The 23,964-nt window shown below is 43.2% G+C and overlaps 2 protein-coding genes across 2 annotated transcripts in view; one reads left to right on the top strand and one right to left on the bottom strand.

Moving 5' to 3' along the window:
* Window positions 1-2,110: 2,110 nt before the first annotated feature.
* On the top strand, window positions 2,111-3,274 carry LOC117255947 (gamma-crystallin S-like). Its single transcript, XM_078165522.1, has 3 exons — window positions 2,111-2,119; window positions 2,388-2,642; window positions 3,002-3,274. Exons 1-3 carry the CDS (start codon window positions 2,111-2,113, stop codon window positions 3,272-3,274), a joined length of 537 nt encoding a protein of 178 aa, XP_078021648.1.
* A 442-nt stretch (window positions 3,275-3,716) lies between these two features.
* The window catches only part of LOC117254755 (voltage-gated delayed rectifier potassium channel KCNH8-like), a 35,560-nt gene continuing 15,312 nt past the window's right edge, over window positions 3,717-23,964 (bottom strand). Inside the window, exons 6-15 of the mRNA XM_033623152.2 lie at window positions 22,520-22,677; window positions 19,912-20,119; window positions 18,316-18,684; window positions 17,897-18,096; window positions 16,911-17,160; window positions 10,555-10,769; window positions 6,318-6,592; window positions 5,673-5,782; window positions 5,477-5,529; window positions 3,717-4,602 (exon numbers count right to left, since the gene is read on the bottom strand). Coding sequence (XP_033479043.2) covers window positions 3,907-4,602; window positions 5,477-5,529; window positions 5,673-5,782; window positions 6,318-6,592; window positions 10,555-10,769; window positions 16,911-17,160; window positions 17,897-18,096; window positions 18,316-18,684; window positions 19,912-20,119; window positions 22,520-22,677 — 2,534 coding nt within the window. The 3' untranslated portion in view covers window positions 3,717-3,906. The remainder of the gene's footprint in view (window positions 4,603-5,476; window positions 5,530-5,672; window positions 5,783-6,317; window positions 6,593-10,554; window positions 10,770-16,910; window positions 17,161-17,896; window positions 18,097-18,315; window positions 18,685-19,911; window positions 20,120-22,519; window positions 22,678-23,964) is intronic.

The following is a 23,964-nucleotide window of genomic DNA, read 5'->3' as shown; positions in this document are numbered from 1 at the left end:
TTATGTACCAACTAAAGCATTTCTGATTTACTTAGATAGCAAACGTGTGTGCTGAGTTTCAGGTGATGGATACTGGTGACCAAAAGCTGTGTGAAAGCAGAGGAAGTGATTATTTTTATAGAGAATCTGGACTGTGTCTGGAGAAATTACTGTTAAATGAGTCACACTGATACTAATCTGACTTCTTTTTGGGGTTAAAATGTTTTGTTTTTCTTTTGCTATATGTGTAATTTCATTAGTAGAATGGATTTTTATGTGTTGCACTTAGCAGATTTAACTTGGCTGCTATCCTCTAGGGCTTCAAATAATGGACTGTTTTCATGATCAATTAATGAATCTGCTGATTATTTTCCAGATTACAAAAGTCCTGAGAGGCAAGGTGATTTTTACTTTTTATTTTTATTTTTTGACAGCAATGTTGGCAAAAAAAACTATCAATGAAAAACAGCAAAAAAACCTCTGATGAAGAAGGTTTGCTGTCTTTTCACTGAGGAAATGCTGCCCCCGTGTGGCACCTGAGGGAGTAGGTTTTGTTTCATGCATCAATTTTTGCTTTTTCTGCATCAATTTATTTTGTTCTAATTTCATTTTTCATGTTTTTTTAGGTTATGTTATATATTTTTTTGTCAATGCACATGTTCTCAACATTGAATGGGACATGTCTATGTCTAAACATAGGCCCGTTCATTCACAATTAATTAACACTTAGCTCTGCAGTTACCATAAAACATCAACTAATAGCCCAGGCTATTATTTGCCTAAATCACTGAAATCAACAGGCCTATATTTGGGACAGGCATCTATATGGGACAGGCTTTTAATGTCTTAATGTCTTCCTCACCTGTATGAATATTACTTGTATAAATATTAGGCTTCAGATAATGTATCAATTCTGAATCATTCATTTGATCGAACTCCGACAGACAGAGCATCAGAGAGAGTTATGGCACTCAAGGATCACAGCACTCAGCATACCGACACAACACCACTTTATCCTGTTAAAACAATACTCACAACTTAGATTAATCTTTCTGATCTGAGGACCCTTGCAGACAAAAGGAATATGAATAACTTGCAGGGTAATCGAGGAATGGACACATAATTTGAGGTAGCCAATAACCTGGTTTTATACATCCAAAGAACTTCTACAAAAAAAGAACTGCTTTACAATCAGACCAGGCCCCTAATTGAGACATGTATTTATTTGTCAAAATGTGTAGCTACACTGGGCCAGTAAAAGGGACTGGGCGTTTCATTGGGACAAGGCTTTTAATTGACATTTTACAGGTATTCCTTAATCCTGTTTATAATCATCTTCATGTATTCTGTCCAAGACACTCAGAAATGTGTCTTTCTGACATTTCAAGGGACTTTTAATTACTAAGTGAAGTGGGGAGGAAGCCAGAAACAGAGTAATGAAAACAAGAAATCCTTATTTACCAGTAGCGTTCTCATAGCTGTGTTAATCTGCTGGATTTGGGGGTAAAATTTACAAATAACTAAAAATTACACACACATATTGACATTTTGTGACCTTTAGTAAAGTTGATAAAAATCTAGTAACTTAACGTAAGAAGAATTTTTTGTCTGGTGTTGTCTGTCTGGTAGTTGTATGGCAGACACTATGGATTCAGGTTAAAATCAGGGGATTAAAGGGGATTAAAATGTGAGCCAACATTGACATCTTGTGGCCATTTGATGAACTGCATCTTGAGATGCATTGATTGATCGTTTTGTTCCCTCAGTGCATGAGGACAGTTCAACATTTATACAATCACCAAACAGAGGTCCATAATATTTGTATTTATGTCACAGTGCGTTTGTGTACGTCTGTGTGTGTGTGTTGACAGTGCGGTCAATGGCTGAGGTCTTTATGCTGAGTAATCCCACAGCCTCTTTCTGGAAAACATGACCGGCAATGGAACCACTGAGTCAAATTTTGGATCTCGTTCTCATGACAAAGCAGTTGTCTCCATCATAGAGGGCTCTGCAGGTATAAAAGAGAATGGGGGGCATGTACGAGCACACACACGCGCACATAGTATTTACAGTACATTACATAACACACACACATTCAAGGGAGACACAGCGGAGCACAGCTGGTCCCAGGATGGGCAGGGTGAGTAGGAGCGAAAGATAAAAAGTTGGTTATAGTTTAGTGTGATGTGCATGAGTGAGATGTTACATAATGTGAATCAGCTGACCTTTTGACCTTTTATTAAACAGGATATCAGCCACTCGTGAACAGTGACCACAATACCTTTTTCCTAGTCAAGTTTGTGCTTTTCATGTATTAGTATTAGTCAAAAAAACCTTAAAAAAACGAATGTTATACACACAAACCTTTTTAAATAATTAAGTATTTCCTGATGATTACCTTCCCCCAGATCATCTTCTATGAGGACAAGAACTACCAGGGTCGCAGGTATGAGTGTGACAGCGACTGCACTGACTTCCACTCCTACCTGAGTTGCTGCAACTCGGCCCAAGTGGAGAGCGGGACCTGGGTGATCTACGAGAGGCCGAACTACATGGGCTACCAGTACGTCCTGAGCAGAGGCGACTACCCCGACTACCAGAGCTGGTTAGGCCTCAACGACAGAGTCTGCTCCTGCAAGATGATTCACTTCGTAAGCCTCCCAGTCTTTAAAAACTGAACAAAACTTATTTAAAAGAACAATACAGCACCATATCTCATATTATTTTGTCCATCACTGAGCCTTTAAAGATAATTTTCTTAAAGATTCTGATGCTCATTTCATTGAATGACTTGTTAAAACACTTATTTTTGCAGTGACATTAGTTAAGACCTACCCTGACACTGCACTTGTGCTGTGCCATCCACTTTCCAGTCCTTCACTCTTCCACACATCCTCTTCATCACAGCCCAAACCTGCCTCCATCTCAGTAAACCTGTATCCTCCCATCCATGTTTGCACCACATCTCTCCAAACCCTTCTCCCTCTCTCCGTTTCCTCTTTTTTTTTTTTATCCTCCCCAGACCAGTGGAGATCCTTACAAGATCCAGCTCTATGTCAAAGGAGACTTTGCCGGTCGGGTGTTTGAGGCGACTGAAGACTGTCCCTCTGTGCTGGAGAACTTCCACTGGAGGGAGATCCACTCCTGCAGGGTCCTGGGAGGCTGGTGGGTCTTCTACGAGCACCCGCACTACAAGGGACGCCAGTACCTGCTGGAGAAAGGCGAGTACCGCAAACCAGTGGACTGGGGCGCTGTCTGTCCCACTGTACAGTCTTTCAGAAAGCTAACAGAGTAGCTACTGTGCCTTTTCTCACCCTCTTATTGGCTGTTGATTGGCTCATGATTGACAGCTGAGAGACGTCAGACGGAGCAGCAGCCATGGCGACAATAAAAGCGAATGATAAGAAATGACTGTGTCATCACTGTGTCTGGGTGTCTGAGAGTACGAGTGATCTCCAGTCTGACTTTGAGGGGGTGATAAAGAGACAGTTCATCCCAAAATCAACAATACATATTTTTCCCTCTTACCTATAATAATAATTTACAGTGATTTACAGAAGGTATGCATACCTTTCTCATTAAGCTAAAACTCACTGGTTTTGTCCTTTTAGCTTCTTCCAGCATTTGTGGGATGTCTCTCAAAAGCAGTGTCAGAGCGGTTCTGAGGAAGTTTGGGGGGAACTGGGCTAACTGCGTTTAACTGAGAGCATCCCGTCCAAATCAAAGCAAAATGAAACTGTAAAACAAACTATTTTATTATCAGATCTGCATACAGCTGGTGCTAAAGATCATAGTTTAGAACAGTTTCAAATCGATGTATTTACATCTGAACTCACATGCCAAACTTTGGACAAATGTTTGTCATGCAGTTAGTTGTGCGGCATGCTGGTTGGTCCCGTCCTGAGCCAGTGTCCTCATCTTCTCCGCTCACACCGACGGCTGCCCTTCGTTGATGAAGCTGAGCTGGGCTGTGTGCTCCCCCCACTCCACCTCCTGCAGGTTCGAGAGGGATTCTCGGGTATGTGAGGCCATGCTGGAGGACTGGAGGTCGGGCTGGGGATAAGACGGGGATGTGAACTGGGAGTGAAACTGGAGTGGAGGATGGGACTGAGGCTGCCCACTATCAGGTCCTGATAAGTCTACCAAAAGGGGAGTGATGAATGACGGGTGGCTTGATGAAGAAAGAGAGGGGATGAAGGAGGAGGGATGTGGAACAAGTGTGTGCTCATGGGGAGAGCTGTTGAGTGAAGGGGGAGCTGAGCGATGAGAGACTAGGGGAGCGGTGCTGGCGTGATGAGGAAACAGAGGATTATGGGAGGTGATGGGTGGACAGTGAAGTGGATCAAACTCTCCTTGTAACGCCTTCGTCATGCTGGGCTGAGGAGAGGACGGCTCAGGTACCAGGAGGGAAGGAGGATTTTGATTGTCCGAACAGTCCACAGGTGCGTGTTGGGTGAGAAGAGGTGGGGCTGGGGAGCAGCTGTGTGATGACACGCTTGGAGGCGGAGTCACTGCACTGGCTATCAGCAGCGTGGAGGGGTTATGGAAGAGAGGTTTGAGGAGACGCGTCATTTCCTGCAGCTCCTGACTGACAGCGGTCACCTGATGGGAAAGGACGCTCATCTGCAGAGGGCAGAGTCAGATGAGGGAGGCAATGATGCTGGTCACACAAGACTCTTGTTTTCAAGTTAATGATATACAACAAAGTCAAAAGTTGGCTTATAGCCCTGCATTTACTGCACTTAGAGCTAAAATATTCCTTAAACAAATTGCATTTTTGTACCACTTCCATTAAACTGCCTCCTTAAGTCTTTTATTAGCATAAAATATGGATGTATTCTTTTTTAAATAAATAACCAGAGCTGTTAGAAAAAGAAGAAACATTTGACATGAACAGCTCAAGATTTATGATTCATTATATACATGCAGAATTCAGAATTCATTTAAATCTGTGAGGTCTTTGGTGACAGCTGATGGAAAGTATGAGCAAAAGTGCAACAACAAACTTTTAAATTCATCATAGCTCATAAAAAAGATAAGCAACAATTCATAATAATGAGCTCTTTAAAGCTTCTCCCACTGCGAAATACAAATGCAAATGGTTCTCAACATAGAGGTGGCTGAGCTAGAGGCTAACGGCTAACAATGCTAGCTTCATAGACAGCTCTAAACAACGGAAAAAGTGCTAACAGAGCTAACAGAGCTGACCAGGGATGAACTGGAGGGTGGGCGCTATGCTTCAGTGACAGCACTGTGTCAATATCAGCAGTAACAGCTTTGTGAGCACAGTACAAAGTAGCCGCAGTGAGCTAACCAGTGGGATACACACATGCAGTAACATGCACATGTGGCTGCACCGCTTACCACAACCACAGAGAAGCTCAGATTACAACACACACAGAGGTAGAGTGACTTCATTCTCTGCTCAGGATGCCATAACTCTGCTATATCTTTACATGGCAGTTACAGTTTTTCTCCTCAGTATGAGCCATCTTACCTCATGTTTAAGTTTAGCGATAGTCTCCATGGTGTTACTTTCATCATGGGCTCCTGTGGAAAAAATAAATAAACTAATGCACACATGCATATATGTATAAAAATACAGTACATGTAAGAAAGGACTGCAGCTCCACAGATCATCCAGTCCGTGTATGCTCCTTTGTGTGTGAGTGTGTGTGTGTGTGTGTGTTAACCTGAGGCAGCTGAATCAGGGCTGGGTAGGAAACTCTGAGTTGCACTGGGAGAGAAATCAAACTTATGAGCGGAACCGCTCTGGTGTTCTGTCTCGATCCCGTCCACAAACCTGAGGACAGACAGGAAGAGGGGAGTGATCTGGAAAATAAGCTTATAGTCACAGTGTACAGTCATTTTTCTTCCCTATGGCTTTTCCTTGACAACATACAAAATCCCAAATGTCTCTTGTGGCTTTACATTATTCATAAACACAAACTAGACGTAGTTTAATGGCCAAATTTACTGAATCAAAGAGCATTATCTGACGTAGGCACCCTAACGGTGTGTTTTTCTGTAGTAGTAATTTGTAATGTAACTCTAATTTTTCCCCAAAATATCTTTTTGGAAATCAGACACAGTGACACTATTTATGCTCCTGTGCCTCCTCACACAGCTGTACCAAAATAAATGACTTCCTCCGGCCAAGCGTCTGCTGCCACCTCTCCAGGGACTCCATGCAAATTAGCCTGTACATGGTTAGTGTTCATGAATAATGCCACAAGTCACAAAGAGACCAAGTCAAATTCCAGCAGTGGGTTCCTGCCGCTGAATCAACAAGCTAACACTGAGCAACCAGTCAGTAAATCAATGCGTGGTTTCCTTACCGAGGGCTAAGGTCTGGCTGCAGGCAGCTGAAGCTCACCACGGGGATCTGCAGGCTGGCGGGTCGGGTGTGATCGCTCACGGGTCTGAAGGTTCTTGCCGGCAGTAGTGGGGAGCGTAGAGGGGAGCGTAGTGGGGAGCATAGGCCTCGGCCCAGTCTGCCTAAAGCAGGTATCTTGGGGAGCGGGGAGCGCTCACCCTCGGACCCTGATCCCTCCTCATCCTCCTTGATGGATGGAAGCTTCTTCATGATCCCGCCGTTGCTCTCACAGTCTCCCTGAGGGGTCCAAAAAAAATCCAAACTATCCCTTTAAAGCCTGCTTAGAATTAGCTTGTATTTCTGAATCGGGACACAGCTTTAAGCAGAATTAATAGGTCAACAATGTTGAGGTCACTCTTTCCCCAGATGGGGGAGCTGCTGAGCCACAAAAAGCCTCACTGAGTGCGAGCAGTTGCCATTCACAACAGCTGCAATGGCGATGATATCCATTCAGTTTGTGAGCAGCACTGTACAGAAAAGCTCTCATTCAAAACCAAGCAAGCATCGACACCATTCAAAGACTTTCAGCTCTTCTGACGGAGTTCTATAATCTCAGCTGAAAGAATACAAATGACCTTTGTGGACGTATATAACTCCTTACATGTCAAACAGATCATCCTCTCAGAGTCAAATTCCTGCAGTCAGCATGTTGTTACTTGTGGCTGGTGGAAGGTTATTGGACTTATATTCTTGCATCCTCTCTGGACTGTAACTAAAAGCTGATTAAAAAACTGGCAAACAGATTTAATTTTCCCTTCCACCTCTTTTCTCCCCTCCTCCTCTTATTCCCCTGTCACCACCACCCTTCCTCCCCTCTGTTTGTTGTCTTCACCATCCTGTCTTTGGCTCACGTGCCTGGCTGGTATTTTAAGATCACAGAGGTTTAATTTTAGCAGTGGTTTGCCTGAAGGGAACTAAGCGACTGTTTGGAATTTGTGTGTGTGTGTGTGTGTGTGTGTGTGTGAGCAGCACGTGCCACCGCTAATATACAGCATGCCACTATAAGGTCATCAGCCAGTTATGTGTGTGTCTCTGTGGCTGTAAGGAAAGAGAAATGTGTGTGTGTGTGTGTGTGTGTGTATGTGTGTGTGTGTGTTGCGTGTTGAATAATGGTCACTGTACATGTGTATGCACATGACATGTAGCAATGGACAGCATATAAACAGCACAGCATGCAAGATGTTACATGTATTTGTTTGGGCGTGTGAGTCATTCTGTATCAGCAAGGACAAATGTACTGTGTATTGGTATGTTGGTGTGTGGGAGTGGCATGTGTGAATGTTTGCAGTGTGTGTGTGTGTGTGTGTGTGTGTGTGTTGTATGTGTGTCGGCACGTGAATGCAAATAGTTTTTTTCTCTTCCTTCCTGCGGCTTGCTTTCATCCTGATGTTTTCCTGTCTCGTCTCCATCTGGTTGTTTTTCTATATTTATCCAGGCAGGGATGACCCGCCCCTCCCCCACCCCTCTGACAGCGCTATTTTTAGTCCCACGCCGTGCTCTGCGGAGGGTGCACTACTACTGTCGCTGTACTACAGTGCAAATACATACAAACTATTTGTGTTTGTAAGGTGCGGCCAGGAATGTGGAGTTTTTTGCGCACACTAAGGGTAAATTTGAGTTTTACATATATGCTTTTTTAACACAATCACAACAATTACAGACAAAAATCCAAACTTTCTGTGAGTTAGTTGTGTTTGGAGTCAAAACCACTGAAGCGTCACTTAGTTACGATGCTGCACAGAAACAGAACTAAACTCCTGATGATCCTTAACGCACCCCAACCTTATCTCAGGGTGGCTACAGGTATGAGACACTTCACTGTATTGCTTTTTAAAACCTTTACAAGATATTTTTACACCAAATCAAAGACAGAATTTTTTTTGGCAAATCATGCTTTTCTTATTAAAGAGAGTTTGGTTAATCTACATCAGCTAAGTGCAAGTATAAAGTAAAAAGACTCATATTCTCATTTGCTAAATTAGTTTCAATTTAACCACCCCAGACAAATGAGCTGAAACTCCCAATTAAACAATCCGTCTTCTTGACTTAAGAACTTATTTCATTATAGAACGTGTTCCATCCAGAGCTGCTTGTGGTGTGTCGGGGATGTGTGTGTATGTATAGCGCTGTCCATAGGCCTAAAAGGGAGTGGAGGAAATCAATAAACAGACAGAACACTTCACTTAGTTGAATTCTGCTTGCTCTCTCTGGTTGTAAACAGAAGTTTCAACTTTCTCTTGGAGAGAGATGCGAGCCACAAAGAGCTGACACTGCGTTTATACCAAGATAGGTTGTATATCATGATTTACTGGGGGAAACCAAGCAATTCTATGTCACATCAGACAATCAGAACCCCCATACAGCCCCAAAGGAATGATCCTTTGATCCATATCCATGTTTTCCTGCATGTGTGACGTTTCAACTGTAAGACTGGCAGTCGAACGAGGCTCCTCAGACCGAATCATCAAATAGTCGACTGTTTTGAGTCACCCATAGCGCCTTCAACTAAATTTTGTTCTCCCCTGCCCTGTATTTCTTCCCTGGCTAGCCGTCTCCTGGTTCCAGCTTTATATGTCAAACACACATGACTGTGATATCGACCATCTCAGCTACAAGAAAGTACATAATGTGTTTCCCAAAATGTCCTTTAAGTTGCACAGTGAGCTACAGCAATGGAGTAGCTACACAGCTGAATTTATGATACGGCAATACAAAGCAATATTGACAGTGAAGGCTTAATTTTACTTTGTTGTGTTACATTTCCTTTTGCTTCTGTACGTTCAGGAATCTTATTTTGATGCGTACATCCAGCTGGAAGAAAACCTAGTTTAAATAGAATTTGAAACAGTTTGTTTGACCTGCTTGAAAATTGGATGGAAACAGTGAAGCTTGACAGCTGGGCTAAAATAATAGCTGCAAGCGTCGTGCTTTATTCCTGTATCCATAAATGAACTGCATCCTTTAATTTACTCGCATCTGCTCCCTGTTCTTCGATCTTTTTATAGAGATAAGCCGTTTATCACTAAAAATTGAGTGGACTCAGCCAATCAGGGTGGATTGGTAGTTATAATCAAGCGGGAGTCAATATGTTTTCAGAATCTGACACAAAACTGTCAAGGTGTAAAAAGCGAAGGATTTCACAATCTCATGAATCCCATCGGTCCATATACTCCATCCAGGATGTTAATTAAGTATTATTTAAATATTTTTCGTGCTGCTATACCGTCTAGTCCCCTGATATTTCTCTTGGACGTCTGCTCTAATTAGCAAGCTTACTCACAGCAAAGATATGACTGTTATTTCCACTATATATATGCTGGTTATTCATGTGTACGCCACAGCTGAGATCCATCTGTAAATCCCTGGCATCTGAGTCGTCCATGTTTAGCTCATGTCTTTATCTGTTGGCTGCATCTCAAGCAGAAGCCGTGGCTTCCTCCTCACTAACCAGTCCAGATGGCTAATCCGTTCCAAGTGCAAAGCCATCACTCCGGCATTGCGTAAAATGTTGGGTAGAGGAGGTCACTGCATGGCTGAGTCTAATCTAAAAAACAGAAGGACCCTTCTTGTGGATCTTACCCAAAATGTTTTTAAGGCATTTAGAACATGAGATGAGTCTATGCTGTGATAATGCAGTGATAGTAAAAAATGAACAGAGGGAAAAACCCAAAAAGCTGGACACAGGTCTCACACCGAAACAGTTCACAGAGACTAGCTGTTAAACTGCACAGATACTGGGTTGGAATTCAGTTTTTGCCCAAGGCAGAAGAAGTTCAAGTGTCTCAGGGTTTATATGTGAGGAAGAGAGGTTGTTTGGACATCTGATCAGGATGCTTTAGAGCATGTTGAACTGGGAGGAGATCCTCCAGAACATGCTGGAGGGAGCACATACCCCATATGGCCACCTGGAAACATCTTCATATCACCCAGGAGGAGCTGGAGCTGGAGCTGGAGGAGCTCACTTGGTTTCAGAAATTCGGCTTAACCATCAAAACTAAGAATTTCACTGCAGGCGACCTGTTATGCTCATTTACTTGTATTTTGGGATTATACTAGAACAAGTTTACATGCTTTAATGTTCAAAAAACATTAAATTAAATCATTAAATCCCCTTTAAATTCCTAAAAGCAAAAGTGTAAAGTGGTCAGCAGCAGATATCACGTTTAGAGAGATCAGAAAAGCATCAGCCATCCTCTTACCTCAGCATTGTGTCCCTCTCTGAGGTTGTACGTCAGGTCATGCTGGATCTCAGTGATGAACTTCTGAGCGTAGTCAGGATAGAGACAGAGTACCTCGCGGAGGCCTTTGAGGCTGATGTACTGCAGGTCGCAGTAGGTGAGGGCCTTCACACAGGCATTGGTCTTTATCACTTCCTCCTGGGTCAGACAGTCGGAGCCTATCAGGTCGCCCCGACCTGGACAGTAGAGATACATACTTTGTGTCAGATCCTTAACCTGGCACCTGATATAAGAGCCATAATACAGTATTAGTACTTTTACTGTCGTAAGGGATCTTAATACTTCTTATACCAATAGCTGCAGTATATGGGAAGACTACAAAGCATGAGTTGCCCCAGTAAAATAAATAATCCTCACCAAGAGAACACAGAGAGTATTAAATACAATGACCCATTTAAAGAGCACAATTCCCCAAAATATTTAAGGCACTCATTTCTGTGGTTTTATCATTGGCAAGTGGCCAAGGTATAAGCAGGAATACACACTTAACCCAATCTTTTTTACGATTGGTTACACACTGAAATTAAAAACAACACATTGTTAGTAAAACCTGAAACTCAAGGAGCAAAAGCTGAGCTCAGATCTGCACAACTGTAAGCACATTCTCAGCCTCACACTCTGCAAAACACTACACACACTCTACATCAGACACAGAGATCTAACCTGATGTCACTTCTTTGCCGATCGTAAAATAAAATAAATAAAAACAAAACTCTCTGAAGCAGAGAGGTTGAATATATGGCTTGCCTATTCTATATTTGTGTTGTAGTGTTCACCATGGGATACAGATGGACCGTTGTGTAGTATAACAGGAGGTCTGTATTATCCCGTTCCTCTGCTTTCTCTCTCTACCTCACTGCCTTCTTAGCAGCTGTAAATCCAAAGTGGCAGCGCCAAAACAATTTGTGCGTGTGTGTGTGTGTGTAAGAGAGAGAAGGAGGGAGAGAGCGAGAGAAGCAGGGAAAATTGAAGGAGTGTTTCTACAGCACGAGAAAGAGAGCTAGAGTGTTTGGATGTCTGTTTGGGAAATATGTTTGTGTATCTACAGCTGCACGAGAGGAAAAGGTGGTGTGTGTGTGCGTGTGTTTGTGCAACACCCTCACATATGTGCATGTGCACACACAGCAGGTCCAACATGTTAATAAGTTTCCTCCATAGGCAGCAGTAACTTTATTATTTACAGCAGTTAGATCATTAATATGAAAAACAGTGTTGCCAATTTGCTCCCACTGCTGTATACGGACCTGAACTGATTCCAGAGCTGTTTGTGAGTCTGTTTGAGTGTCTCTTTTCTGTTTCATCTGTGTTATGCAGAATGGAAGGAGTGTACGTGTTGTAAGACAAGGCTCCAGAGAGGCTTTGCTTTTGGAGGCAGGTTTATGGTTGTAGTTTGTTAATTTTGCAATATTTGAAAAGCAGTTTTCTGGACTTTTTCAGTTGTTTTGGCTGTGTGGGGCAGGTGGATTACTTTAGTTTTTAAGCCTTTTTAGCCCCTTGTTTTGGTTTTCCAACCTAACTGCAAAAAACTGTTCACAGTGTGTTTATGCAAACAACGGATGCGTTACATTTATACATTATTTTGCAGCGGATGCATTTAAACTTTACGTATCTCAACAGTGCTGTGATTAATGCATTGTCAGGATTAGACACAAAAGATGGTGTGGCCTAAATTACTCACATTCAGTAGCACAAAAGCTGCTGGAAAAGCAGGGCTGGTAAAAAACACCCAGGTTTGGTGGTTCAGATGCCACTGGGAATGCCGCAATGGGCCCCTAAAAACACCCAGGTTAAGTAAGCAAGTAAGTAAGTAAAACTTTATTTATATAGCGCCCTTCCCAGCACGAATGGACAGAGTGCTTTACATAAATAAACAATACAATAAAATACAAGATAATAAAATAAAATAAAATGAGGACCTAGAAATTAACAAGGTAAAAGCACTGAATAAGAAGGGGCATTCCAGAGCCTTGGGGCCACTACCCCAAAGGCTCGGTCCCCTTTGGTCTTTAGTCTGGTGTCCTGGGGAACACCAGAAGCTCCTGGTTGGCTGATCGTAGTGATCGGCTGGAGGAATATGGGAGGATGAGATCAGATAGGAGGGGGCGTGACTGTGGAGGGCTCTGTGGGTAAATAACAACCTTGAAATGAATTCTGAATTGGACTGGGAGCCAGGGCAGAGCAGCAAGGACGGGGGTGATGTGGCATGATTTCTTGGCCCTGGTGAGCAGTCTAGCAGCGGCGTTTTGAACTAGTTGGAGTTGGGTGACAGGTGATTTGTTGAGTCAGGTGAACAGAGAATTACAGTAATCAAGCCTTGATGAGATAAAGGCATGTACAGACATTTCTAATTCAGAGTGGGTTATGATGGACTGGAGTTTTGCAATATTTCTGAGATGAAAGAAACAGGTGCGGTTGAGAGATCTGACATGCTTATCAGGATGCATAGACTGGCAAAATAACACGCCCAGATTTCTCAAGTGGGTGCGAACATTTTCTTTATAGTACCCCAATTGTGTGGACACACGAGGGGCAATATTGTCTGTGGCTATGATTAAGACCTCTGACTTAGCAGCATTTAGTTGGAGAAAATTATAGCCCATCCAGATTTCAATTGCCGAGAGACACTCCTGTAGGACTCTAAGTTTCTCCAACTCATCGGGCTTGAAAGAACAGTACAGCTGGATGTCATCCGCGTAGCAGTGGTAAGAAATTCCTGTGAATTTACTGATGAGGGAGGCCAAAGGGAGCATATATAGGGCAAAGAAAAAGGGCACAAGGACAGAACCTTGAGGCATGCCACATGAAGGGGCAGAGGGGTCAGACTTAATAGGGCCCACAGCTACAGAGAAGCTTCTATCCCTAAAGTAGCAGGCGCACCAATTTAAAGCGCTTCCATATTTGCCCACCCACTCCCTGAGTCTGTCCAGCAGGATGCCATGATCGATCGTATCAAACGCCGCGCTGAGGTCTAATAGGACTATTATCAACTGACATCATGATGTCATTTGAGACTCTGAGGAGGGTTTCAGTGGAGTGTTTTTTACAGAAGCTGGATTGAAATTTGTCTGCGAGGATATGATTTGACAGATAGCTAGTGAGCTGGTTGGCCACAACTTTCTCTAGGCCCTTAGAGACAAAAGGCAGCTTGGAGATGATCATCAATGGAAGCCCTGCAAGGGTAGCCGAAAAAACAACCACTTTGGTTGTTTGTTGATCTCAAACAGTGGTCTGCAGCTGGCAGGCATCACCTAGTTGTCACACCATCCACTATCCCCTCCACCTCCTGATGACAAAATCAGCTCGTACACTGTGTCACTTTACGACACTGATATGCTACATATCAAACATGCAAATGTAACATATCCGTGGTTGCCAAAATGGGTTTTCTGGCCCACAATTCTGCTCTCATTAAGCTCACCCAGCAGCAGGCAGCTGGATTTAGCAAGAAAGCTTGGACTTGGGTGTGTGTGTTGTGTTTGCAAAGAGGCGGGGGGTTGGGATGAGAGATGAGTGTATGTGTTACGTGTAAGACGAATGAACGTGATATGAATGTATTTGTGTCTTGTGTCTCTTATGAGCAAAGGTACTGATGTTTCATGTCAGCCCGACGCCATCCTAGGATAGTTTACTGCATACTTTACATTAAGGTATTCTATATTTTTGTCATTGCAATTATGAACAACATTGCACTTCCTGCCAAGCACCAAAGAGTGGACAAAATCAGTGACTATCTGATGAACACAGAGGAACATTTAGGAGCTAAAGAGCCAGATATTTCCCTCAGGGGTTTTTGGAGACCAAATCAGAGCTACAAAGAGGACGTTTCTTTATCAGGAGGCCCAAGATATGACTCTGAATGAATTACAATGTTACTACATGATGGCTGGATGTGTAAATAGGTGATTATTTATCAATGTTGTGTTTAAAGTTTGTTCCCCTGCCTGTAAGTGGCAAAAAAAAACAATTAATGCTGTTTATGGTTCCCTGTTGGGCCTTTGGCTGCTCCCCAAACTGTTCCATCAGTCTCTGGGTCACACTCTGTCTTTCACTTGATGGGGTGTGACATGTTTGCCCACAGGGGCAGTTTAATATGAGAATAATTGCAGTTTTATCATATTGTAGCACTAGGCTGCTCCCCTTCATCATGTTCCTCTTCATAAAAGCTGTCTGCCTGGCGATTAAATGCTGGATGTCTAATAACTTCCTCAGACGTAAAAGCCCTTTCTCATCTTCGGCTCATAATGCTGCAAACAGACTCTAAAATAGACTCCAAAATAGACCAAAGAGGAGGATATTACTTTAAAAGTACTTCATGGTCTTGCTCCAGCATATTTTGTGAATTTTACGCCCATACACACAAACTCAGTCTTACAGTCTGCAACAAAACTTTTGAAGCAGATCTCTGCAGTGTTGTGTAGCTTTTAATTAAGGTGCTGTTATCTCTCCACCAAACCATCAGTCCAGTGGTGATAGCTTATCAACCAAAGCTGCATCACCTGGGTCTCTTACATCTCTTTCATCATCTTGATATGAAACATGAACCTCTCCCAGGGAAAACAAAATTCATTTCACTCTCACTTAGCAAACAGCAGGGATACTTGTAAAGGCACTGCAGTCGTGGTTCTTATTTTCTGAAGGTTGCTGACCCCACATTACTTGGGGCTGGTGTAGGTTGGCTGCTACAACATCTTCTTCTTGCTTCCTCTCGTAGACGCTGGTTTCTGAGTCACTTTACTGCCGGAATCTAGGGAGGGCTTCTATGGTTTGGAGTCCAAGACAGAGAAGCCCTTCAAGATTCAGGTAGCAAAATGACTCACTCAGAATGCAGGCCCAACAGGAGGCTTGACCCAAACCCAAAAACTCACCTCCCATGGGAGCGTGGGCCATTGGTGTACTTACCTACTTATTTAACCTGGATCTGAGCAGGTCTGTCAGAGGCAGTAATGGAGCTGTCCATGGTGCTGAACCTCAGTGGTGTGTTTGGCATGTACTGTATACTATATCATGTTTGAAATATTTAATACAAGCATTTTCAAAGCTACAGTTGGTACCTTTTATAAAAATAACATTTGGTCATATACGCTGAAACTGTCACTACATATACACAGTATCATACAATATGACACAAACAATTTGAGAGGACAGAGGAAGATGACTTTTTACACATATCTGTCTCATGTAGTGCCGTGTGGCTGCAGTGACAGTTTCAGCAAATACGTCAAGTTATTCTTCCAAAAGTTACCAACTACAGCTTTGATGTCAATATATTAGTCACTGTCAATGTGTCAGCATAAACTACATGTACTGTATATACAGTCATCTGCCACTTCATTAGGTACACTTGTTCAACTGAGCATCGTTTAAACGCCACAGCCTTCCTGAGTATTATTGCTGACCGTGTCCATCCCTTTATGACCACAGTGTACCCATCTTCTGATGGCTACTTCCAGCAGGATAACGCACCATGTCACAAAGCTCAAATCATCTCAAGCTGGTTTCTTGAACATGACAATGAGTTCACTGTACTCCAATGGCCTCCACAGTCACCAGCTCTCAATCCAATAGAGCACCTTTGGGATGTGGTGGAACAGATTCACATCAGGGATGTGCAGCCGACAAATCTGCAGCAACTGTGTGATGCTATCAACTCTACTGTATACGGACCAAAATCTGTGAGGAATGTTTCCAGAACCTTGTTGAATCTGTGCCACCAAGAATTAAGACAGAAGGCTAAAGGGGATCCAACCCAAAACCAGTCAGGTGTACCTAATATTGTGGCCAGTGATTCTGATAATGTTATATCATTTTAAGAAACCACTTTGGGCTTCTGATGTCTGGTATTGATAGTTTTATTTATTATACTACATCAGCTTATTGCTGTTTTTGGAGCATTTGTTCAAAATCTTTGAAAAGTTTGGTTTGTTATAATCAAAATTAAACTCATATTTAATACTATAAAAAAATATACTTAAAAGGTGGAGTCAGCGATTTTGGGGAAAGATTTCTGATACTTGAACTCAGCACCCAAACAAATACACCCTCCAGTCAGTGCGTCCTCTCCCTCCCACTGCCTCTCTGTCTATACATCCATGGCCTTTCCCCTGTCTGGTACACATGTCTGAACAGCCCCTGTCACTGATTGGCTGGAATAGTTTGTTTCCCATTTATCAAGCCAGGGCTGTGTGTGAACAGCAGATTTTTTTTTTTAGCACACACAAACAGAACGGACAGCTAGCAGACCATGAGGAGATTTTTGCTGAATTAGAATCACTGACTGCACCTCTAACACAAAATATCAGCTGTTTTTTGTTGTTTACCCAGAATGGCCAGCACAGTGTTGTCCTTCAATACTTCCATAGAGCCCGAGCATACGAAGTAGATCGCCTGGAGGGCGTCGCCCTGGCGTATGAGGAACTCTCCAGGAGCGCAAAAGGAGGTCTTGATGATGAGAGAGAGGGAGCGCAGACACCCCCTGCTGGCCGACTCAAAGAGCGGCAGCTGCAGCAGCTCGTTGTTCAGATGCATGGCGATGTCAGCCCTCAGCTCATCGGGGAAGTCCTTCAGCAGCTGTGAAGGGAATTAGAAAAACACATTTTCCCTCTGCAGTGAAACAAAGATACACAAAGCACAATGTGACAGCAAACTATGGAGAATCCTTGTCTCTCTTTTAGCTTTGGCGGCTTCTCTCCTTTGTGTGTCATCATTTGAATGTGAATGTGTGGGAAGGTGGAGGTAACAGAACCTTTTCACTTTCCCACGTAGTCACAACCAGCTGACACGTGCATGACAGTTTCTGGATGAGGTTTTTCCATTATGTACATTTACTCAAATATCACCTCTATATACTATACCATACTATACTATACTATAGAATGAATTTCCACTGTATGAGAAACAGCAGCGAATCAAAAATCGTTGCAAGGGAAAGTTGTGGGTTATTACCTTAAAGTATTAGCGTCCCCCATCATGTTATCTCTTTAAAAAGGATTATCTAGATTTAAAGCCACGGTAAAACACATCAAGAGTGAGTTTAGTGTCTATGAGGTCATTAATCCATGAAATTAAGATAGCTGGCCCAGCGTGATAGAAACCCAAAACAAAACCCAAATCCTCTCAGTGACTTTGTCTGGTAGGAGGGCAAGTCGCTGGATTTGCACTTTCAATTTCAGAAGCCAATCCCATTTTAACTGGCAAGGTCAATCCAACTCCCAGAGGTCATTTACCCATCTCTAACATTAATAGAATATTTTCAGAAATGTGCCTGTTACATTTAATCACTAAATGTACAGGGAGTCCCTCCTACCTCGCTGACGTCGATGCCGTTGTTGACAGACCAGGTCGTCTGGAAACATTCCATCATGCGTTGCTCAAGGGCCTTGGGCAGCCGGTGCACCCGGATAAAGTCCTTCAGGTCCTTGGTGCGGGTGTGGTAGAGGGAGCGGCGTGAGTACATCCTCTGGATGATGGCGGTCACATTACCAAACACCACAGCGTGCATTAATGCTATGGACAGAGAGACAAAAGCACCAGAAAACATTTTTAGCTCCCCATCAGAAAGGGCTGTCCGCCTTGGAAGTATTGAACATACAACTGGATAAATGAGACTTGGATAATACTGCATGATTTGTGCGAGAGTTTGTAAACAGATGCTTTCTTCTAAAATTCCACGTAACATGGGGTAAGTAATTGATATAAAAAGGGCAAAAAAGGTGTTGAGCCCACCTCCAATCAGCATGGTGCAGATGGAGAAGATCTTCTCAGAGTCTGTGTTGGCCGAAACGTTGCCGAAGCCCACACTGGTCAGACTGCTCAGGGCAAAGTACAGCGATGTCACATAGGAGCTCCTGACCGACGGGCCGCCGCTCAGTGTCGTCCCAGAGCCGCTGGGCGTCCTCACTCTCGTCCTGCTGCCGTTCCACTGGCCTGAACCCAGCAAACCCACCCCGTTCAACCCTGAGCCGTTCCACTGGCTGTAATTGGTCAGTCCTGCTGTCATGGTACCTTGAGGCAAATCAGAGGCTCCCAACAGGGAGGTCAGCGGTGACAGGAAGTATGGTGTTCCCAAGCGTTTGGCCAGTTCATGGAGCCAGCCTGGTGGGAAGAGGAGCAGGCAACAAGAGTTTGTCAGTTTAATGAGATCTATTGTTAGATTACTGTTACTAGAAGACTTCATTAGCAGTGAGGCTGGAAGGGCAAAGTAATTATATCAGTGTTTTTGTATTTGGGAGTACAGGCCACACTGTACGCTAGTTTTTCTGATAATGTCAGCTTTAATTTGCATGTATGCCTGCTGCAAAGTTTTTGACTACTTTCTAAATTTGTCTGCTTGTCTCATACAGTAAAGACTCACACAAAAGTAATCCCTTCCAATCATCACTTATGATGACCGCAAGCAGTGTGTTGCAGTGTCTGTCTCTGCACATACTCTGCCTTCTGCCTGTATTTTCTTATTTTCTTCTTATTTTGGGTTGTTCGGGATGTTTATGGGTGTCAATCTTTGAGTGAGAGTGAGAGTCATGGAGGACCTGTTCAAATTTAAGTTATAAAATGATACCGTGCCTCCTGTTCAGATGAAAAGTAAGGACTTGGTGTACAAAAGCCTTAAGGCATAAGAAGAGTCAAAAGAGTCAGGAAAATGTTTCATTTTTAAATATCATTTTGTATAACTGACAACATTTTCATATATTACAACCTCCAGGAATGTCTGTTTTTTTTTAATGTGAATGCTGCGGTCATGAATTTTTCCTCTGAGGACTAAAAGCACTGGAGTTTGATTGTGATGTGTAATGGTAAATGGATAGTGTTTATACCCTGCTTTTCAAGCCGGGGAGGACAAAGCGTCTTTAAAAGCCTCTCATTCACCCATGCATACACACTCATTAAGCAAGAATAATGGAGCGCTGCCCTGCTCATCGGAAGCAATTTAGGGTTCAGTGTTTCGCTCAATTACCAACCCTACAATTAATGGATGACCCGCTCTTCCACCTGAGCCATAGCCGCCCCATGAGCACATCTGTGCACATCTACATCTGTGAATCAGTGGAGGCCTTCTCTGTATAGTTTCTCCTCCTGTCTCATTCCACATTGCTGATTTAAACAGCCTCCATCACCTCATGCACCTCGCAGTATTGTTGTGAGCACAGTAGGAGAGGAAACAGATCTCCATAATTAGAAGTGTTTTCTCAGTAAAAGGACACACACACCACATGCTGAGTGTATACAAGCATGTCTTCATAATCTGCTTTGAATCTGTAAAAATGACACAGATGATCTTCGTTTTGGTCTCCATCTTTCCAATGATTAGGGTCAGACACAAACCTATATCCCAGGAGGCGGGGCTATTATTTTCAATCTCGCTGCGTCCGATGAAATACCAGATGCAGGCCATCCAGTGGCCCAGTAAGGCGAACGTGGACATGAGCAGAGTGAGGACCACGGCGCTGTACTGAGAGTAACGATCCAGCTTCTGCAGGAGGCGCAAGAGGCGGAGGAGGCGCACCGTCTTCAGCAGGTGAACCCCGAAGTTCTGGGAGAGAAAGGAGTCATGGATTTGAAGGTATGAACACATCTAACACATGATACACAAAATGGAGCTCAGTGGAATGAGATTAGTTACTCCTGGATAGGTACTGCGGACTATAAATCACAACCATATTTCATGATTAATTTTAAGAGTTACCCATCCGGAGCCCATCAGAAATTACTCATGCACACTGAGAATTTTAATCAGACATCTTGACAGTGCGCTGTATCACTGGGGAACAAGCCCCACCCTCTCGTTCATGGTGCAGAAAAACAGTCAAAACCTTGTCACTCAGATGGGATCAGAAATATTCCAGGACCATGGATGGATGATGAGACAATGGGCACCTGAGCACAGACATGCAGAGGGCCCACCATCCATCCTACATTGGAGCAAGACATATGCATCTCTTTGCAGTTATAACACATCTCAGCTGTTGTTCTGTGTCTCTTTGTAGTCATTTTGTGTTTCTTAGTAGTAGTTTTGTGTCTCTTAGTGGTCATGTTTTGTCTCTGTAGTTGCTTTGTGTCTCTTTGCAGTCATTTTGTGTCCCTTTGTAGTAGTTTTGTGTCTCTTAGTGGTTATTTTGAGTCTCTCTGTGTTGCTTTGTAGTCATTTTAAATCTCTTTGTAGATGTATTGTGTCGCATCATAGTCATTTGGCATCTCTTTTTTGTTGTTTTGCGTCTCTTAGTGGTCATATTGTGTCACTTTGTAGTTGTTTTGAGTCTCTTCGTTGTAGTTTTGTGTCTCTTTGCAACCATTTTGAGTCTCTTTGTAGTTGCTCTGTGTCTCTTTGTAGAAATTTTGAGTCTTCTTGTAATACTTTTGTGTCTCTTAGCAGTCATTTTGAGTCATCATCATTTTGAGTCTCTTTGTGGTTGTTTTGTGTCTCTTCATCATTAATTTGTGTCTCTCTGTAGTTGTTTCTTTACTCTTGGTGGCCATTTTGAGTCTCTTTGCAGTCTTTGTAATCATTTTGAATCTTTTTGTAGTTGTTTTGTATCTCTTAGCAGTCACTAAAGTCTCTTCAGCTGTTTTGCATCTCTTTGTAGTTGTTTTGTGTCTCTTTGTGGTCCTTTTGAGTGTCTCCTACATCAGTACATGTCTCTTCAAGCAACATTTCGCAGGTGAGGGCCAGGGGGTCGAGCCCTTGGGCTTGTGCCTGGTAGGCCCGTTCAATAATCCATCTAAGACCAGGACACCAAATTTAGCGCAAGATGAATTTAGAGTTATTTTAATTTCAGTTGCAGCTTAAGCCACAGAAAACATTCAGAGAACATTGCTGCCATTATCATCTCCTACTGAAAGAATTCCTGTGGTCTTGCAGTAAAAATGTCCTCATCAAACATTGTCCCTTTATTGATTTCCTCCCTCACCTCCGTATAAACTGGCTGCAATGCCCTGCATGTTTTGGTGCTCAATAGGTGCTCTGTTAACTGAATAGCTCTGGTTTCAACAAAGATGGATTACTCTCCGAAAGGATTTAATTCTCTGGATATTTGGTCATGAATCCATTCAGAGAATTTAATTCTGTGCACAGTTGTGTAAAATCTCTTCTCTACTCCAGCATTAATCACAGACAAAAACACCCTCTGTTTCTGAGCACACCCAGTAGTCTCTTTAAACCCATTACACCAACATCCAGCTCTACCTGAAGCCCATTCAGCAGCAAAAAACTGCAAGCTTATCACATGACCTGCTGTCAAGCCAAAAGTAAAGTCAAAAGTCTGAAAAATTAACATAGTTTTGCTTTCAGGAGAATTTTCCTTGTTCTCATTACAATATAATCATCTTGTGACCCTTCAGATTCAGTGATCCATTATCTATCAAACTGTATCCTTTACAACAGCTAGCAGGCTCTGCACTCAGCATCATCTGGCTAATCTACTCGCCTCTACCTGTAATTTGTCCTCAGCGTACTCATTTATCAGCTTAATTACTGGCTGCTTAATAATGAGTTTCTTGTTGAAGCTCACACTCTCAGTTTTCTTCCCTTGCAGCCAAGACAGCAAATAGTGAGAGCAGGATTTCAAGAAATTATGAACAAAAAGTTGAACATAAAAACAATGTTTTATTAGCTCTCAGTTTTCTTTGCCTCGTCTTTGTAGCATAACATTTGCATATGCAGGCTCTTTCATGGTCTTATTAAATTAATGTTGAGCATGCGTCAAACAGCAGGAGAGTGCAGCTGATAAAAGAATGATGTCTATTACCACTCTGAGCGCCCACAGAGCCTCTGCCTATACATCACATACACATAAATCAAACCTAAAGGCAAGCAGAAGTGCAAGCAGTCAAACATGTAGGATTTATATGCACTCTCCCAAATGTGCACACATTATATAACAAGCAGACCTGTATAGCTGTTTGTGTGAACAGTGTGCGTGTGTGTGAGACCCACCACACTGATATTGAAGGCGTAGAGAAGGTCAAAGGGCAACGCGGCAATCAGATCCACAAACAGCCAGGATGTGACGTAGTGAATGCAGATGGAGCGGGCGTCGTACACGACCTGGCCAGACGTGCTCACGAAGGTGGTGCGGAAGTTGAGCACGATATCTGGAACACAAAGCTTATCAGTTATATCTCATTTGTTCACACAAAACAACAAGTTTTCCAACTTTTATGCTGAGCTAAGCTAACATGCTGCTGGCTGTATGTAACTTTACCCCACAGACATGACTTTGAATCAACAAGGACCTTTCATTTTGTGTTGCCTTTGGCGCCCTCTCTGGACAAAAGAGGTAGTAATTCCATCATGTATGTAAGAAAAGAAGATACAGTACTGGAGACGGGGCCCAATCAATTCCTACGAAAGTTGCTCGGTGGCGCATGAAGCCAAAACATTTTGACTTCCCAAGTAAAAATATTACCCAGATCTTCACAGAGCAAGCGCACTAGGAACTTTGCCAACCAAGCAGCTAAATTCTGGTTGAGCCCTCCGTTAAATGGAGGAGGAATGTCATCCATAACCACAAAACATGTCAAAAATACAATATTCTACAGCCTGCTTGCCCATGTGATTCTGAGGGGAATCCAACCAGGGGGCAGGCATTAAGTTAAGATAAGATAAGATAAGATAAGATAAGATAAGATAAGGGGCGGCACGGTGGTGTGGTGGTTAGCACTGTCGCCTCACAGCAAGAGGGTTGCCGGCTCGATCCCGGGTGTGGGAGCCCTTCTGTGCGGAGTTTGCATGTTCTCCCCGTGTCAGCGTGGGTTCTCTCCGGGCACTCCGGCTTCCTCCCACAGTCCAAAGACATGCAGATTGGGGACTAGGTTAACTGATAACTCTAAATTGTCCGTAGGTGTGAATGTGAGCGTGAATGGTTGTTTGTCTCTATGTGTCAGCCCTGCGATAGTCTGGCGACCTGTCCAGAGTGTACCCCGCCTCTTGCCCAATGTCAGCTGGGATAGGCTCCAGCCCCCCCACGACCCTCAAGAGGATGAAGCGGTTAGAAGATGAATGAAGAAGATAAGATAAGATAAACTTTATTGTCCCTCAGGGGAAATTCGTCTTGGGCAGTATAGTGCAAACAGCTGCAATATTCACATACATACATACATACATACAACAATCAACAAGAACAACTATATGGGAACATCCAATCTCTTGCTGACAGTCTTGTTTGCTTATGCAGGTCATATAGAAGCATCAGTATTAAAGTGAGACTATTTTATAACCAGTTAGACCCTTGTCGCTGCTTTAACAAGCCTTCCTCAAGCGGGATTAGTGGACTCAGTTGCCGGAGGGGACACAGCGGGGTGAGATACAGCGGAAAGGATGTGGAGATTGTTAAGGAGGGCCAATTAGCATACAGCTCTTGTGCGTCAAGACGAGGAGTT

Source organism: Epinephelus lanceolatus, chromosome 24, assembly GCF_041903045.1.
Source record: "Epinephelus lanceolatus isolate andai-2023 chromosome 24, ASM4190304v1, whole genome shotgun sequence".
In the NCBI taxonomy this organism is placed as follows: Eukaryota; Metazoa; Chordata; class Actinopteri; order Perciformes; family Serranidae; genus Epinephelus; species Epinephelus lanceolatus.
The sequence above is the reverse complement of the archived record's forward strand: the minus strand, read 5'-3'. Positions and strand labels throughout refer to the sequence as shown.

What these genes read in the sequence shown, in the direction of transcription:
- LOC117255947 (XM_078165522.1), top strand. An exon ending in TTCACTTCGTAAGCCTCCCA is followed by an intron (nt 2,643 to 3,001) that starts GTCTTTAAAAAC and finishes TATCCTCCCCAG; the next exon opens with ACCAGTGGAGATCCTTACAA.